This window comes from Scyliorhinus torazame, chromosome 6 (assembly GCF_047496885.1).
Source record: "Scyliorhinus torazame isolate Kashiwa2021f chromosome 6, sScyTor2.1, whole genome shotgun sequence".
In the NCBI taxonomy this organism is placed as follows: domain Eukaryota; kingdom Metazoa; phylum Chordata; class Chondrichthyes; order Carcharhiniformes; family Scyliorhinidae; genus Scyliorhinus; species Scyliorhinus torazame.
The window spans coordinates 119,645,256-119,665,775 of NC_092712.1; the positions used below are offsets into that span (position 1 = coordinate 119,645,256).

Below are 20,520 nucleotides of genomic sequence, written 5' to 3' on the forward strand. Positions count from 1 at the left end.
GGAATCGAACCTGGGACCCTGGAGCTGTGAAGCAATTGTGCTATCCACAATGCTACCGTGCTGCCCCTACACTCACAACACATACACTCACATTCACAATACACAATCTCTCACTCACAACACCCACTCTCACACAACACACTCACAACACACACTCTCACTCAACACACTCTCTCACAACACACACAACACTCACTCATAACATACTCATTCACAACACACCCACTCACAACACACTTTCTCGCAACACATCACCTGCAACACACACTCACTTGAAACACTCACTCACAACACATATACTCTCACACTCACAACACAATCTCTCACTCACAACACACACTCACTCACAACACACACACTCTCACAACACTCTCACTCACTCTCACGTAACACATTCTCCCACACAACACTCTCGCACCACACATGCTCTCTCTCACTCAACACACACCGTCTCACTCACGACACACTCTCACACAACAGACTCACTCACAAGACATTCACGCTCACAACATACTCTCACACAACACATACTCTCACTCACAACATACATTCACAACACACAATCTCACTCACAACACTCTCACTCAACACTCACTCATAACACACTCACTCACAACACTCGCAGCACATCACTCGCAGCACATCACTCGCAGCACACTCACTTGCAACACACTTTCACTTGCAACAAACTCACCACTCACGCTCTCACTCACAACACTCTCTCACAACACATTCTCACTCACAACTCACACAACACACTCACTCACAACACATACTCTCTCACTCACAACACACACTCTCACTCACAACACACACTCACTCACAACACATTCTCTCACAACACACGTTCTCTCACACAACACACTCGCTCACTCACAACACATACTATCACTCACAACACACTCATTCACAACACAATCTCACTCACTCAAAACACACTCTCACTCACTCAAAACACACTCTCACACAATACACACTCTCTCACTCACAACGCATTCTCTCACTCAACACTCTCTCAAACACACACTCTCTCTCACTCACCGCACTCTCTCACAACACACTCTCTCTCACAACACACACTCTCAATCGTAACACACTCTCACTCACAACACTCTCACTCACAACACACTCACTCACAACACATTCACTCACAACACAGACTCCCACTCACAACACAGACACACACTCACTCACAACACATTCACTCACAACACACACTCTCATTCACAACACACCCGCTCACTAACAACACATTCACTCACAACACACACTCTCAACACACATTCTCTCACAACACACACTCACTCACAACACACACTCTCACTCACAACACTCTCTCACTCACAACACACTCTCACTCACAACACACTCACTCAACACACACTCACAACACACTCTCTCACTCACAACACTCTCACTCAACACACACTCACAACACTCTCACTCTCTCTCAAACACAAACTCTCTCACCACACTCAATCGCAACACACTCACCCACAACACACAATATCTCACTCACAACACTCACTCTCTCACTCAGAACACAAACTCACTCACAACACACACTCTCACTTGAAACACTCTCACTCATAGAATTTACAGAATCATAGAATTTACAGTGCAGAAGGAGGCCATTTGGCCCATCGAGTCTGCACCGGCTCTTGGAAAGAGCACCCTACCCAAGGTCAACACCTCCACCCTATCCCCATAACCCAATAACTCCACCCAACACTAAGGGCAATTTTGGACACTAAGGGCAATTTATCATGGCCAATCCACCTAACCTGCACATCTTTGGACTGTGGGAGGAAACCGGAGCACCCGGAGGAAACCCACGCACACACGGGGAGGATATGCAGACTCCGCACAGACAGTGACTCAAGCCGGAATCGAACCTGGGACCCTGGAGCTGTGAAGCAATTGTGCTATCCACAATGCTACCGTGCTGCCCCTACACTCACAACACATACACTCACATTCACAATACACAATCTCTCACTCACAACACCCACTCTCACACAACACACTCACAACACACTCTCTCACTCAACACACTCTCTCACAACACACACAACACTCACTCATAACATACTCATTCACAACACACCCACTCACAACACACTTTCTCGCAACACATCACCTGCAACACACACTCACTTGAAACACTCACTCACAACACATATACTCTCACACTCACAACACAATCTCTCACTCACAACACACACTCACTCACAACACACACACTCTCACAACACTCTCACTCACTCTCACGTAACACATTCTCCCACACAACACTCTCGCACCACACATGCTCTCTCTCACTCAACACACACCGTCTCACTCACGACACACTCTCACACAACAGACTCACTCACAAGACATTCACGCTCACAACATACTCTCACACAACACATACTCTCACTCACAACATACATTCACAACACACAATCTCACTCACAACACTCTCACTCAACACTCACTCATAACACACTCACTCACAACACTCGCAGCACATCACTCGCAGCACACTCACTTGCAACACACTTTCACTTGCAACACACTCACCACTCACGCTCTCACTCACAACACTCTCTCACAACACATTCTCACTCACAACTCACACAACACACTCACTCACAACACATACTCTCTCTCACAACACACACTCTCACTCACAACACACACTCTCACTCACAACACATTCTCTCACAACACACGTTCTCTCACACAACACACTCGCTCACTCACAACACATACTATCACTCACAACACACTCATTCACAACACAATCTCACTCACTCAAAACACACTCTCACTCACTCAAAACACACTCTCACACAATACACACTCTCTCACTCACAACGCATTCTCTCACTCAACACTCTCTCAAACACACACTCTCTCTCACTCACCGCACTCTCTCACAACACACACTCTCTCTCACAACACACTCTCAATCGTAACACACTCTCACTCACAACACTCTCACTCACAACACACTCACTCACAACACATTCACTCACAACACAGACTCCCACTCACAACAGACACACACTCACTCACAACACATTCACTCACAACACACACTCTCATTCACAACACACCCGCTCACTAACAACACATTCACTCACAACACACACTCTCAACACACATTCTCTCACAACACACACTCACTCACAACACACACTCTCACTCACAACACACACTCACTCACAACACATTCTCACACATAACACACATGCACTCACACCACACATGCTCTCACTCACAACACTCACAACACACTCTCACTCACAACACTCTCACAACACACACTCTGACTCACAACACATAGTCTCACTCAACACAAACTCTCGCTCACAACACACACTCACTCACAACACGCACACTGTCACTCACAACACACTGTCACTCATAACACACATTCTCACACACAACTCTCACAACACACACTCTGACTCACAACACATACAGTCTCACTCAACACAAACTCTCGCTCACAACACACTCTCGCTCACAACGCACTGTCACTCACACCACACACTGTCACTCACAACACATTCTCACACACAACACTCTCACTCACACCACATGCTCTCACTCACAACACACTCATTCACAACACACTCTCTCACTCACAACACACTCTCTCACTCACAACACACTCAATCAACACACACTCACAACACACTCTCTCACTCACAACACACTCTCTCACTCACAACACACTCTCTCACTCACAACACTCTCTCACTCACAACACACTCACTCAACACACACTCACAACTCACTCTCACTCACTCTCAAACACAAACTCTCTCACCACACTCAATCACAACACTCACTCAATCACAACACACTCTCTCAATCGCAATATACTCACTCACAACACACACTCACAGCACACTCACTCACAACACTCTCACTCACACACTCATTCACAACACACTCTCATGCACAACACACTCTCACTCACAACACACCCACTCTCAACGTACTCACTCACTCACAACACACACTCACACAACACACATTCTCACAACACACTCTCACAACACACTCTCACTCACAATACACTCACTCACAACACTCTCTCACTCAACACACACTCACAACACTCTCACTCACACTCTCTCTCAAACACAAACTCTCTCACCACACTCACTCAATCACAACACACTCACTCACAGCACACACTCACTCACAGCACTCACACTCACAACACATTCTCACTCACACACTCACTCATAACACTCTCATGCACAACACACTCTCACTCACAACACACACTCACTCTCAACGTACTCACTCACTCACAACACACACTCACACAACACACATTCTCACAACACACACTCTCACTCACAACACACTCTCACTCACAATACACACTCACTCACAACACACACTCTCACTCGCAACATACCCTCACTCACAACAAACATTCTCTCACTCACAACACACTCTCACTCACAACACTCTCACTCACAACACACACTCTCACTCACAACACACATTCTCTCACAACACACTCACTCACAACACATTCTCTCACAACACACACACACTCACTCACAACACACACTCTCACTCACAACACACGCTCACTCACAACACACATAACACACATGCACTCACACCACACATGCTCTCACTCACAACACACTCTCTCACAACACTCTCTCTCTCACAACACACTCTCACTCAACACACTCTCACTCACACTCTCTCAAACAACACACTCTCTCACGACACACTCACTCAATCACAACACACTCTCTCAAATGCAACACTCTCACTCACAACACTCACTCACAACAGTCTCTCACTCACAACACGCTCTCACTCACACCACACTCACTCACAACACACACAACACTCACTCATAACACACAAAGTCATTCACAACACACCCACTCACAACACACTTTCTCGCAACACATCACCTGCAACACACACTCTCACTTGAAACACTCACTCACAACACACAATCTCTCACTCACAACACTCACTGTCACTCACAACACATTCTCACACACAACTCTCACTCACACCACACATGCTCTCACTCACAACACTCATTCACAACACACACTCTCACTCACAACACTCTCTCACTCACAACACTCTCTCACTCACAACACTCTCACTCAACACACACTCACAACACTCTCACTCACAACACTCTCACTCACAACACTCTCACTCACAAGACTCTCACTCACAACACTCTCACTCAACACACACTCACAACACACTCTCACTCACACTCTCAAACAACACAAACTCTCTCACCACACTCACTCAATCACAACACACTCTCTCAATCGCAACACACTCACTCACAACACTCTCACTCACAACACACTCACTCACAACACACACTCACTCACAACACACACTCACTCACAACACACACTCACTCACACACAACACACTCTCACTCACAACACACTCACTCACAACACACTCTCACTCACAACACACTCTCACTCACAACACACTCACAACACACTCTCATGCACAACACACTCTCATGCACAACACACCCTACAGTCACTCGCAACATACTCTCACTCACAACACATGCTCTCTCACAACACACTCTCTCACTCAACACACACTCACAACACTCTCACTCACACTCTCTCTCAAACAACACAAACGCTCTCACCACTCACTCAATCACAACACACTCTCTCAATCGCAACACACTCACAACACACTCACTCACAGCACTCTCACTCACAACACATTCTCACTCACACTCACTCACAACACACTCTCATGCTCAACACACTCTCACTCACACCACACACTCACTCTCAACGTACTCACTCACAACACACACTCACACAACACTCACTCACATCACACATTCTCACAACACACACTCTCACTCACAATACACACTCACTCACCACACACTCTCTCACAACACACCCTCACTCACAACAAACATTCTCTCACTCACACCACACATGCTCTCACTCACAACACACTCTCACTCACAATACACACTCACAACACACATTCTCTCACACAACACACTCACTCACAACACACACACACACTCACTCACAACACACACACACTCACTCACAACACACACTCACTCACAACACACATTCTCTCACACAGCAGTGCTGGGCTCACTCACTCACAACACACATGCACTCACTCACACCACACATGCTCTCACTCACAACACACTCACCCACAACACACTGTCACTCACAACACACACTGTCACTCACAACACACATTTTCACACACAACACTCTCACTCACACCACACATGCTCTCACTCACAACACACTCTCATTCACAGCACACACTCTCACTCACAACACACTCTCTCACTCCCAACACACTCTCTCCCAACTCTCTCTCACAACACTCTCACTCACACTCTCTCAAACACACTCTCTCACCACACTCACTCAATCACAACACACTCTCAATCGCAACACTCTCACTCACAACACTCTCACTCACAACAGTCTCACTCACAACACACTCAGTCACTCACAACACACTCTCACACAACACACACACTCTCACTCACAACATAGACTCACAACACGCTCTCACTCGCACCACACTCTCTCTCAACACACTCACTCACAACACACACAACACTCACTCATAACACACATACTCATTCACAACACACCCACTCACAACACATCACCTGCAACACACTCTCACTTGAAACACTCACTCACAACACACAATCACTCACTCACAACACACAATCACTCACTCACAACACTCACTCTCTCACTCACAACACACACTCACTCACTCACAACACACTCTCTCACAACACACTCACTCACAACACACACTCTCACTTGAAACACTCTCACTCACAACACATACACTCTCACACTCACAACACACAATCTCTCACTCACGACACACTCTCACACAACGCACTCACTCACAACACATTCACACTCACGACACACACTCTCACACAACACACTCACTCACAACACACACACACTCTCACTCACAACACACACACAGACACTCTCTCACACCAGCTTGGTAGTCGCTCCCTTCTTCCCGTTCTGCAGCTAATTGTCTCCTGCTCGGCAGCCTTTTCCCTCCCATTCGGCAGTGACTACCCCCGCTCAGCAGCCACCATGCTGGAGATAACGGCCTGTGATTGATAGGGCAGTTCTTCGAAAAATCATCTACATATGTTGGTGGTACACCCATAGTGCTTAGTGAGGGAGTTCCTGGATATTGACCCAGTGACAATGAAGGAAAGGCGATATATTTCCAAGTTATGGTGGTGAGTGGCTTAGAGGGAAGCTGGAGTTTCTGGTGTTCCCATGCATCTGGTGCTCTTGTCCTTCTACGCTGTAGAGGTCATGGGCTTGTAAGATACTGTTGAAGGATCCATGGTGGGTTGCTGTGGTTCATCTTGTAGATGGTACACACAGCTGCCACTGTGCGTCCGTGGCGGAGTTGGTGGAATGTTGAAGATGGTGGAAGTGATGCCGATCAAGCAGGTTGTTTTGCCCTGGATGTTGTTAAGCTTCTTGAGTGTTATTGGAGCTACACTCATCCAGCCAAGTGAAGAATATCCCATCACACTCCTGACTTGCGCCTATTTGGTGGTGGACAGACTTTGGGGAGTCAGGAAGTGAGTCACGTGCCACAGATTTCCCAGCCTCTGATCTGCTCTTGTAGCCACAGGATGTATATAGCTTGTCCAGTTCAGTTTCTGAACAATAGTAACCCCCAGGATGTTGATAGTGGGGGATTCAGCAATGGTAATGCCATTGAATGTCATGGGGAGATGGTTAGATTCTCTATTGTTGAAATGGTCATTGCCTAGCATTTGTGTGGCATAAATGTTACTTGCCACTTTTCAGTCCAAACCTGAATGTTGTCCAAGTCTAGTTTTGTATGGACATGGACTGCTTCAGTATCTGTGGAGTCACATATGGTGCTGACATTCTGCAATCAACAGAAAACACCCCACTTTGACCTTATGATGGAGGGAAAGTCATTGAAGCAATTAAAGATGACTGGGCCAAAGACACCAAGGAACTCCTGCAGTGACATTATGGGATTTAGATGATTGACAATGAACAACCACAACTTTAGGTACTACTTTAATTGATACTGCAATATATACATGAAAAGGTCTAGGAGTAGATGGTTCCACTGTATGAAAATCATAACGTCTTGCCAAGAGATTATTTAGATTTCTGATAGGTAATTGTATACAAACCTATCCATTGTGGTACACTCTTTGAGGAGTATAGAAAGCAAGACCACAAAATGACATACCTGCTTTTTAAAGTAGCCAATTGCATATTCATCTGCATATGTGAGGAAGTTTAGAATGTTATGTTTGATGTGATATTCCTTCAGATGATTCATTAGGTGAGTTCCATAGCCCTAAAGAATAAGCATTTGAGCAATTGGTAAAGAACATAACTCAACTTGGTTTGTCATTAATATTTCTAATTAACATAAGTTTTATTTAAACAAAATTTCACTATAGCACATGTATTGAAGCAGGTCTCAAAAATCTTTACATAAGTATTCATGAGCAACCTTCTGCACTGTTGAACCTTGATATTATGCTAACACCTTTAAAAATAAATATGGAAGTATTCAAATACTTCTATAAAGAGATTTTACCTATTGGGAAGCTGCAAATAAATGTACTAGCATAATATCAAGGTTCAACAGTGCAGAAGGTGGCTCATGAATTCAACACCACTGGTTGTCAATGGTTTACACATTTATTTGCAGCTTCCCAATTGGTAAAGCTGGCTCTTAAATCAGTCATGCAAACCAAGATTCAATTCCTAGTCCATGTTTAGTTATTTGATCTCTGACAATAAGCTAACCTCATCATTATTTGTTTTGGCAGATGAGGCTGCCTTCTCCCAATTTCTAACCAATGACTCCTGGAAAGCTCACCTATGTGACCGTAGGTTGAAGGCAGATTATTGATTTATTGATTTGGTTAGGAAATTTGCAGAGCTGCAGAAGTTGGGATTTTTCCGTCCCCCACACCAGATTTTGTGTGCACAGAGTGCCAGAGAATCTGGAGAGAAAACCCGGCTCTGCAGCTGGAGAGCCGCACATCGGTTTTCTCACCTCAGCCAGCACACTGCACAACTCTGCCCAGCAAGTTTATTTATAAAGACTTATTAATTATTTGGGCCTACCTCTGTTACCACCATAAACGATAATTATATTGGATTTTGAAACACATTAGAGAATATTTATGGTTTAATTCCTTGCTTGTTGATGAATACAAGTTACTAATTATTTTTGAAACTCATACTTACCTTCACTTGTTCATTTGAGGTAACAGCACAAAACACAATCTCTGTAAAGCCTTGTGTTGGAAACATCCGGAAACAGATACCGCCAATCACACGGCCATCTTTGATCAAGGCAAGGGTCTTGTGTTTACTAAGATTTAACCAAACAAAATAACTTCAAAATTGAAAAATAGTCAACTTAAATTATTATATGTTTTGCAAATGCCTCTCCGACGTGCTAAATTATTGAGTTATAAAAGTTTGGTCTTGTGCACTGATATTTATTTTGGAAGATCTAAATGCTGATCAAAGGAATTTAACCATGATAATCATGGTCTTAAAAAATGCTGACCCAAAATTATTTTATTTAATCTAAAACTTAATGGCACTTACCATATTAAATAGTTCCTAAAATATTTAGAATATTTGCTTTAGTTGGGAATTTAATTAACATTCAGTTGCCTTGTGATTGATTAAAACAATTACATAGAACATTACAGCGCAGTACAGGCCCTTCGGCCCTCGATGAATTGTACACTTTCATCTAAAGCAAGTAAATTAGTAATTTTTTTAATGTCCTGTCTATGATATTCATTCATTTTTTTTAAAATGAAGCACGCATTGTACAACCACTCAGTCTGTTGACCTTAACGATTCATCATTTACCATGTCCATCAAGATAAAATCTTCAATTATTTATTTTAAGATATATTCCTTCTATTGCCATACACCTCCAAAGATGGACAGGTTATCACCAAGTATCATTGAAAAGAGGTGCCTATGATCTTTTGAGTTTTATAGAACAGAATCCCACAAGCTAATCTCTGCTGAATTGTGCTGTGCACAGACTGCTCGTGTTCTACTGTATTGAGTCTATTTCAACAGAACACACCCAAGAATACTCTAACCAAACTTACCCATGGACTGACCTCATTAACACTATACCCTGTATGCTTCATCCGATGCCAGTGCTTCTGTAGTTACATTGTATATGTTGTGTTGCCCTATTATGTATTTTCTTTTATTTCCTTTTCATGTATTTAATGATCTGTTGAGCTGCTCGTAGAAAAATACTTTTCACTGTACCTCGGTACACGTGACAATAAACAAATCCAAATCCAAATTAGTGTCTCCTCAGCCTTAAAAGCAGACGAAACAGAACAGATTTCATGGTACTGACTTTGTTACTATTGTCATTTGTTGAAAATTAGTACTGCTTAAGACTTCTATGAAGTAAATATAATCGGGTGAAACGGTGGCACAGTGGTTAGCACTGCTGCTTCACAGTGCCAGGGACCCAGGTTCAATTCCTGCCTTGAATGACTGTGTGGAGTTGCACTTTCTCCATGTGTCTGCGTAGGTTTCTTCTGGGTACTGCAGTTTCCTCCCAGTTTAAAGATTTGCAGGTTAGGTTGATTGGTCATGCTAAATTGCCCCATAGTATCCAAAGATGTATAGGTTAGGTTAAGGGGTTATTGAGATAGGGTAGGGAAGTGGGATTGTGTGGAGAGCTCATTCAGAGGGGTGGTTCGATGGGCCGAATGGCCACCTTCTGTCGAGATTCTATGAAACTGATCTTTAGCATCAGTGGAAAAGAAAATTAGGTGTAAAAAAGATTGGCAATTAATTTTCATCAATGTGTGCCACCACCCAAGACCAATTGATCCTTCAGTATGGTTAAAGGTATGAGCCTCACCACATGACAAACAAAGTTTTTCAATTCAACTAGCAAAGAAATATGGGAGACTGACTGAATGTTCATATTAATACCAGTTGTAAGCTATGCACTCACGGATCAAAGACTAGCCGAGTGATGTATTCCTTTGGCATTCTGGGTAATTGATGGGAGAAAACATTTTGTAATCCGACCAGCCACATCATCATTTTTTTGTTTGGTTTTTGGCTCAGTGAGTTTCCCACAACATGGAACTCAATTACACCCCTTCTTTCTTCAAGCCTTGCTGCCTCATCTCTGGCTGCATGTGCAGATAGTAAGCTGGTCTTGTAAAGGACAGGAAAAATAAAATTTTCCCATTACAATTTGTAAACTTTAAACAGATTACAATCAATATCATGAATATTTCAGTCACATAATCAATTTAACAAGGTGACAATGGCTCAATTTTCTCTGCATGCACAAACTGCAATAAAGCACAGCATCATTGCAAAATACCATATATGGAACACACAAAGAGGAAGTTATAACTAAATTAGGAACTTGATATAATAGACAATGTATTCATAATATCTGAAACCGAAGACTTGATTATTAATTAACTTCCATATTTTCAATGAAATGCAAAGTAAAAGTTGCAATTCCAAAAGATTGATGTTAATATTTGCATATTACAATAACTAACCCATTTTGAAACAAATGGCATAAATGCTTCACATTTTGTAGCTATTAGGTTAGTATCTAATACCAAATTATTTACCACAGTGAATATATTAAAATAAAAATGGGGAATCTAGGTCCAATATCATCTCAAGGGTATTGTAATATAACTACAAAGAGGATGACAAGCCTTTAATTTATGTGTTGAAATCTCAAATATTAATCAAATCCTTGACATCAAAAAACTTTGGAGGGGAGTTGAAGGAACAAGAGGACAGAGCAGTCTTAGAGCAGCCGAGGGAGAAACTTGAAAAGGGATAATGGGCTTAATTATTTTCTTTGATTAAAAGCTGGCTTTACAAAAAAAAATCTCTGTAACAAAAGTGATCTTCACTCTATGTAGTTCCTAGAAAGAAGAGTTCAATACAAAATAGGCGTCGTGTACTTACTTACCTCTGGACCCAACATTGCAGCTGGATCTGTGATAGTTGACATTACTTCATTCACTAGTTCCATAGGGATATCCCCCAAAACTCTCTGTCTCTTGGCATCTTCTGTATTAAAAGATTCTGTAGGTTTCCTTTTCTCCCCTTTACAAATAAACAATCTGTCAGAAATTCTATCTGGTCCAACGATAAGACTTCTAGGGTTTTTTGCAACAAAAATGTTTAAAAAAAATAAATTTAGAGTACCCAATTCTTTTTTTTTCCAATTAAGGGGCAATTTAGCGTGACCAATTCACCTATCAGACACATCTTTGGGTTGTGGGGGTGAGACCCACGCAGATACAGGAAGAATGTGCAAACTCCACATGGACAGTGACCCAGGGCTGGGATCGAACCCGGGTCCTCAATGCCGTAAGGCAGCAGTGCTAACCACTGCACCACCCCTTTTTCAACAGAAATTGATAAAATAAATATAATTCAGGTGACAAATGATCACATTGCTAACAGAGACTAAAATGCTGAATCATGTTTTGTGGTAATATGAATATAGCATCACAATATATGAAAATATATTCAAGAGTGAATTTTTCCTAATAACTCCTCCTTACAGAAGAACAGCTGAGACTGACAACTATATGCCATGGATAAATCAAATCTATACTTTGCTCAATTTTGAGCAGCCACCTTTACAAAAATACCCAGAAATTAATTTGCCGTCCATGAACGTAAAGCACTGGAAAATATAGGGGGAGATTTTCCGCCCTTGATCGCTGCCAGAGACTGGCGACATGGGCAGAAAATCCGGAGAGAATCGGGAAATGCCATTCTCGCCAGAGAGACGGTGTTTTCCAATTTTCCTTGCCCCTTGGCGGCAACGTCATGAGGTTCATGCCCACAAATGTATTTGAATAAATTGTAATCTTATTAACGGACCTCCCCGCCACATGATTCCACCCTCACTAAATATTCATACCCATTGGCGAGGTTTACAACAGGTTTGGCAAAATGAGGGGATCCTATCGTGGGTGCAACGATAAGTATAACCCGGGGGGGCATGTCCAATGACATACCTTTGCACCCCCGGCGGGATCTCCTCGACTGTTTCTCAATTTTGCCCGGGGGAGGGAAGGGGGGGGGGAAATGCCGGAGATTATTCCACAGTGGTAGGGGGGGACGGGATTCATAGAGTTCTTACAGTGCTGAAGGAGGCCATTCGGCCTATCAATTCTGCTCCGACCCTCTGAAAGAGCACCCTAACCTAGCACCCAATCCCACCATATCCCCGTAAGCCCACCTAACCTCTCGAGACTAAGGGGCAATTTAGAATGGACAATGCACCTTCCTGCACATCTTTGGAGTGTGGGAGGAAACCGGAGCACCCGGAGGAAATCCGCAGACACAGTGAGAACCTGCAAACTCCACACATTGACCTGATGTTGGAATCAAACCCGAGTCCCTGGCACTGTGAGGGAGCAGGGGTAACCACTGTGCCACAGTGCTGCCCTAGAGGCTGAAGATCTGGGAAGAAAACTGGTCTGTGCAACTGGAGAGTTACACGCCAATTTTCAGTCTGAGCCTGACTCTTGGCCAAATTCTGGCAAGATTCCGCCCATCGAATAAACATTGTATCAAATTAAAAATACTCTTTTATGACAACATTTATTTGCTCCCTTCTTGTTTTCCTCTTGAAATCAGGTATCGCCTACGGCTCGATGTACAGACAAAATAGATAGCCCATTCCCAGACTTACACCTGGCACCAGGAAAAATGTTGACAAGGATCAGAGATAACTTGCCTGGTATATTTGTTCTCCCTCTACTTAACTTCTCTCCATTGTAGTGCAGCTAATATTAGGTACACAGTGGCATTGGAAGCAAACCTGTGTAAACGACTTCATGTCATTGTGAGGAGATGAACTGGTTGTGAGATGATCTGGCTATGACTATTTGTGCAATAATAGTGACAGAAGCTAACATAAAGTATATTTGATCTCCTTTCGACGTAGAAGGTACAAAATAGACCATGAAGTCATGATGCAGCTGGCATGAAGAATTTCATCTACATCCAGTGGAAGAAAATAACATCAAGATTGAATGACCTAGCGGCAACAGACCTGTGGCCACTATTCAGAAAGCGCGCTGAGTTTGAAAAATCCTAGAGTAACCGCATAGAAGAGCGGTAAGCAGATTGGTTGGTTCGGGTAGGCCAGTTCGGGAATTGAACACGCGCTGCTGACCTTGTTCTGCATTACAAGCCAGCTGTTTAGCCCACTGTGCTGCTTGAAAAATCTACTGGAATTCTTTGAAGATATAACTAATAGAATTGACCTGGGAGAGTTGGTGGATGTGAGTTATTTACACTTTCAGAAGGCTTTCAACAAGGTATTACATAACTGATTACTATGTAAAGTAAAAGCGCATGCGATTGTGGGTAGTGTCTTGAGATGGATAGAAAGCTGGTTAGCAAACAGGAAGCAAATCGTTGGAATAAATGGGTCTTTTTCCGATTGGCAGGCAGTGACAAATGGGGAATGCAGGGATCTGTGCTAGGACCCCAATTGTTCACATTGTATATTAATGATTTGGACGAGGGGACTAAATGTATTATCCCCAAATTTGCAGATGACAAAAAGTTGGGTGGGAGGGTGAGCGGTGAGGGGGATGCAGAGGTGCTTCAGCCTGATTTGGGCAGGCTATGTGGATAAGTGTGAGGTTATCCACTTTGGTAGCTAAAATAGGAAGGCAAATTTTTTTTTGCATGGGTGTAAATTGAGAGAACATAACATAAGAACTGGGAGCAGGAGTAGGCCATCTGGCCCCTCGAGCCTGCTCCACCATTCAATGAGATCATGGCTGATCTTTTGTGGACTCAGCTCCACTTTCCGGCCCGAACACCATAACCCTTAATCCCTTTATTCTTCAAAAAACGATCTATCTTTATCTTAAAAACATTTAATGAAGGAGCCTCAACTGCTTTACTGGGCAAGGAATTCCATAGATTCACAACCCTTTGGGTGAAGAAGTTCCTCCTAAACTCAGTCCTAAATCTACATACCCTTATTTTGAGGCTATGCCCCCTAGTTCTGCTTTTACCCGCCAGTGGAAACAACCTGCCCGCATCTATCCTATCTATTCCCTTCATAATCTTATATGTTTCTATAAGATCCCCCCTCATCCTTCTAAATTCCAACGAGTACAGTCCCAGTCTACTCAACCTCTCCTCGTAATCCAACCCCTTCAGCTCTGGGATTAACCTAGTGAATCTCCTCTGCACACCCTCCAGTGCCAGTACGTCCTTTCTCAAGTAAGGAGACCAAAACGGAACACAGTACTCCAGGTGTGGCCTCACTAACACCTTATACAATTGCAGCATAACCTCCCTAGTCTTAAACTCCATCCCTCTAGCAATGAAGGACAAAATTCCATTTGCCTTCTTAATCACCTGTTGCACCTGAAAACCAACTTTCTGCGACTCATGCACTAGCACACCCAGGTCTCTCTGCACAGCAGCATGTTTTAATATTTTATCATTTAAATAATAATCCCTTTTGCTGTTATTCCTACCAAAATGGATAACCTCACATTTGTCAACATTGTATTCCATCTGCCAGACCCTAGCCCATTCACTTAGCCTATCCAAATCCCTCTGCAGACTTCCAGTATCCTCTGCACTTTTTGCTTTACCACTTATCTCAGTGTTGTCTGCAAACTTGGACACATTGCCCTTGGTCCCCAACTCCAAATCATCTATGTAAATTGTGAACAGTTGTGGGCCCAACACTGATCCCTGAGGGACACCACTAGCTACTGATTGCCAACCAGAGAAACACCCATTAATCCCCACTCTTTGCTTTCTATTAATTAACCAATCCTCGATCCATGCTACTACTTTCCCCTTAATGCCATGCATCTTTATCTTATGCAACAACCTTTTGTGTGGCACCTTGTCAAAGGCTTTCTGGAAATCCAGATATACCACATCCATTGGCTCCCCGTTATCTACCGCACTGTTAATGTCCTCAAAAAATTCCACTAAATTAGTTAGGCACGACCTGCCCTTTATGAACCCATGCTGCGTCTGTCCAATGGGACAATTTCCATCCAGATGCCTCGCTATTTCATCCTTGATGACAGATTCCAGCATCTTCCCTACTACCGAAGTTAAGCTCACTGGCCTATAATTACCCACTTTCTGCCTACCTCCTTTTTTAAACAGTGGTGTCACGTTTGCTAATTTCCAATCCGCTGGGACCACCCCAGAGTCTAGTGAATTTTGGTAAATTATCACTAGTGCATTTGCAATTTCCCTAGCCATCTCTTTTAGCACTCTGGGATGCATTCCATCAGGGCCAGGAGACTTGTCTACCTTTAGCCCCATTAGCTTGCCCATCACTACCTCCTTGGTGATATCAATCCTCTCAAGGTCCTCACCTGTCATAGCCTCATTTCCATCAGTCACTGGCATTTTATTTGTGTCTTCCACTGTGAAGACCGACCCAAAAAACCTGTTCAGTTCCTCAGCCATTTCCTCATCTCCCATTATTAAATCTCCCTTCTCATCCTCTAAAGGAGAAAGATGGATACTCAGCGAGACCTTGGTGTCCTCGTGCATCAGTCACTGAAAGTAAGCGTGCAGGTACAGCAGGGAATAAAGAAGGCAAATGGTATGTTGGCCTACGTAGCGAGAGAATTGAAGTATAGGAATAGGGATGTTTTACTGCAATTGTATAGGCCGTTGGTGAGGCCACACTTGGAGTATTGTGCGCAGTTTTTGTGTCCTTATGTGAGGAACATTGTGCTTTCTATGGAGGGAGTGCAGCAAAGGTTTATCAGGTTGATTCCTGGGATGGAGTTTGAGGAGAGACTTCAGTAAACTAGGATTACATTCATTGGATCACACAGAAACGTATAAAATTCTAACAGGATTAGACAGGGTAGATTCAGAAAGAATCTCCCGGTGGGGGAGTCCAGAACTAGGGGTCCTTGTTTGAGGATAAGGGGTAAATCTTTTAGGACTGAGGTGAGGAGAAATATCCTCACCCAGAGAGTTGTGAATCTGTGGAATTCACAACCACAAAAAGCAGCCAAGGCCATAATGTTGTATGATTTCAAGAAGGAATTAGGTATATCTCTTAGGACTAAAGGGATATGGGGGGAAGGTGGGATCAGGGTATTGAATTTGATGATCAGCCATGATCATAATGAATGGTGGAGCAGGTTCAAATGACCAGATGGCCTACTCCTGCTTCTATTTTTTATGCATGTTTCTCTGAATCACGCCAAGGGGAAGATCAGGTCATGATCTCTCCCTCTTTGCAGAAAACAAGATATATTTCTTGGATTATATTTAAAATGCAACAAACTATTGGCCAAATAATGTTATTGGCAAATTCTCTACGAATATTGCCCAGAAGTGCTCAGCCCCCACCATCCGAATAGTTGGCGACAAATACATCCCTGCTGACTCCAGCAGCCCTGATGCCATATTATGCACTAATGAGTGTTATTTGGCATAAGTCGAGACTCCCTCACTCAAGAGGAAGTCCCGCCTTGGAGGACAGCCACCCAGTCAGATTGGCCATTAGCTCTCCAGTCCCTCCAGGCACAATGCTGCAGTGGTCAGAGGAGGCACCTCAGGGAGCTGCCTGGCACTAACTCCTGGGAACCGGAGGACAAGGTAAGTGGCAGGGATCACAAGGGGAGGCGGTTGGTGTCTCTTGGTGGTAAGACCAGGGGGGAGGAGGATCAAGAGGTCACTGGGCCTTAAAGGGTGAGTGTCCCAGTCAGAAGGGGCCTGATGATGGAGGCACCTCCCCCATCGCCCCACCCCGCCCCACCACCCCTCAGCCCGAAATCCAAGTATCTTTATTTACGTGCTTTACGCCCCTGAGCTTTCAGCCCCCAACCAGTGTAAAAAGTTGAGACTGGGCGGGAAACAGCTCTTAAGTTCCTTAATTGGGGATCGGCCTTCCCATTTAAGTCCCTGCTAGTCCCAGCATAAACTTGCTACCAGGTCAGGGCAGGCGGGGTCCTGGCGGGAATCCTCTCCGTGCAATTTCACCCCCTCAACCTAATTCCACTGGGAGTGAGGGGGTTCTTGCTAAGGTATACGACAGTGACTTGAGCAACATTTTTCTCTGCTTTCAGCGTGGATATGAACCAATAGGTTTTATATCATCAAGAGCTTTTGCCAGGCAGTAACAATAACCCCCCCCCCCATTTTTACAATTTATTAGTCCATCATACCCAATATTTGCTCGGAGCCAGAAGCCACTTTGTTTCTCCAGACAGGACTCAAACTTCCAGTGTTGGTTTGATCAATGCTGCCAGAAGCTGGGCTCAATGCATACCCAAATGGCTTCATGTTTGGCAGGATCCCAGGAACCGCAGGAGTGTTGACAACTAACATTCCAAAGACATAAAAAACCCAAAATAATGAAACAATGATCTGAAAGAATTAGGTTTGGCTGAGGTGTCATAATAATATGCTCAGCACTTAAGTTACATTTGCTATAGAAAGGACTAGGAAAACAAACATGAAATAAATCCGAACTAAAGAAATGGAAGTCACCATTGTCCCAGATAACCATAGGCAGCTTTCCCCTTTGAGGGAGAGAGCTGACTGGTGGTGATTTAACCTGAGGATCACCACACCTCAGGCAGGAGACAAGGTTGAGAAGGTGGAGCCTTCATGGTAACCTCAGCCAGTACGGAAATTGAACCCACATTGTTGGCATTGCTCTGCATCACAAACCAATCATCCAGCCAACTGAGGAACCAACCTCCCTAGGAAAACAAACAATTAATAGACCTGAGCTACAGAGAAGCTTTTCAAAACATGTTTTTAATTTTAATATTCCCTTTTTGTAACATTTTTGAGGTCCCCAATCCTGTTGAAAAATTCAAAAATGTTGACCATTAGTTACCTGCGTGTATCCCTAGTTGGATGTTACCAGAAGACACCAAGAAATCTAGATCCCATATAGGAGAGCTGTGGCTGTACACTTCTTCCTCTAACATAGAAAGGAATCTATAATGTAAAAGAAATGCAGTAGTTGTCTGTGCACACTGTAGTAACTTTATATCTGGGATATGATTATAACATTAAGTTTTCAATATCCAAAACTTTGAAATATTTAAAAAACGCTCTGTTCCTGCATTCTATTTAAATGGTATAATTTAGTTTACATTAGCTATTGTAATTTCTCCTACCAAAATGTATCACATCACACTACTCTACACTAAATGTCATCTGTCATATGTCTTGGTCTGAGTAAAGGTGGAAATTGAAGATATCTGGTCGGAAGTTATCATCCTGCTAATCCTATCTCTTTCGAAATGGACAAATCCAGCCCACTGGTTGAAATGCTTTCAGTAGCAAATCCTACCTCTCTGCCAAATTAAGTTTGATTTAAATCCTCCCAGGTCCAGAAATATTGGGGCCCATGTCAGTTCATTTTCTCTCCTCCCATCCACCCACCCTGCACTTTACCACAATAACTACATTTCACTAAGCACCTCATTGTCTATGAAGGGCTTTGGGGCATCCTAAGATCAAGAACAATGCTTTACAAATGCTAGTTCTTTCTTTCCTTTTTATGTTTATAAAATTACAAACTATCTAAATCCAATTGACATAAAGTTAATATGATAAATTTTCTTAATGCAATCATTTAAATGGAACACTTTGTTTAACAAGAGATTATAATTCAAATGCACAGACTATATAAAACAATATGATAGAAGAACATTCAAGAGTTGAGACTGTACAAGCTTTAAAATAAATACTTACTTTGGAAAATGGGTAAGGATCAAGGTTTGTTTTTCTAAAGGTAGCTTATCTTTCTCCTGCCTGGACTTCTCCAGTAACTGGCGCCTCATGACAGTAAAAACAGAGCGAAGCAGCATCCTGCCAAAAACCTGGGTGGTTTCATGTCGCGGGAGACTGTCACAGAACTGAGGGACATTACAGTAACAAAGCCATCTGAAAAGCATGAACAGACTTATAGTTGCGTTCACGTACGTGTATAATGGAAATACAATTCTCATCTTCCAATGTACAAATAGTTAAAGCACGATTTCTTCCGAACAGAGCCATTTGTGGTGGCTTTATATCTGAACCAGAGGTAGAATTCAATATGGTTGATGTACAAATTGTTAACGACTCTGGATCTCAGCCTATTTTGTGCATTTCTGGAGCTTAAATGGCTCGAGGAAAGCATAAGTACAGGCATGGAATGGTTGGGTTGAAGGATGTTTCCCTGTCATATATTCTATATAATTTATTGAGGACTGGACTCTTCCTCCAGGAAGCAACGTAAGGCCCATATAAAATGAGGTTCCCTGTTTATTGGGGACTGTGCTGCATCCCAAGTTAATTTCCGAACAATTCCATCATTTCTTTCTATCGTCATTGAAGTTCTTACGGGGCAGAA

General features: G+C 43.2%; 1 protein-coding gene across 2 annotated transcripts in view; it reads right to left on the bottom strand.

Annotated features, from left to right (window-relative positions):
• kat2b (K(lysine) acetyltransferase 2B) overlaps positions 1-20,520 on the bottom strand; it is a 153,172-nt gene that overhangs the window by 30,324 nt on the left and 102,328 nt on the right. For both annotated transcript variants that reach the window (XM_072508734.1, XM_072508733.1), the window contains exons 6-12: positions 19,878-20,069; positions 19,012-19,115; positions 18,332-18,487; positions 12,094-12,230; positions 11,098-11,306; positions 9,330-9,456; positions 8,314-8,424 (exon numbers count right to left, since the gene is read on the bottom strand). In XM_072508734.1, coding sequence (XP_072364835.1) covers positions 8,314-8,424; positions 9,330-9,456; positions 11,098-11,306; positions 12,094-12,230; positions 18,332-18,487; positions 19,012-19,115; positions 19,878-20,069 — 1,036 coding nt within the window. The remainder of the gene's footprint in view (positions 1-8,313; positions 8,425-9,329; positions 9,457-11,097; positions 11,307-12,093; positions 12,231-18,331; positions 18,488-19,011; positions 19,116-19,877; positions 20,070-20,520) is intronic.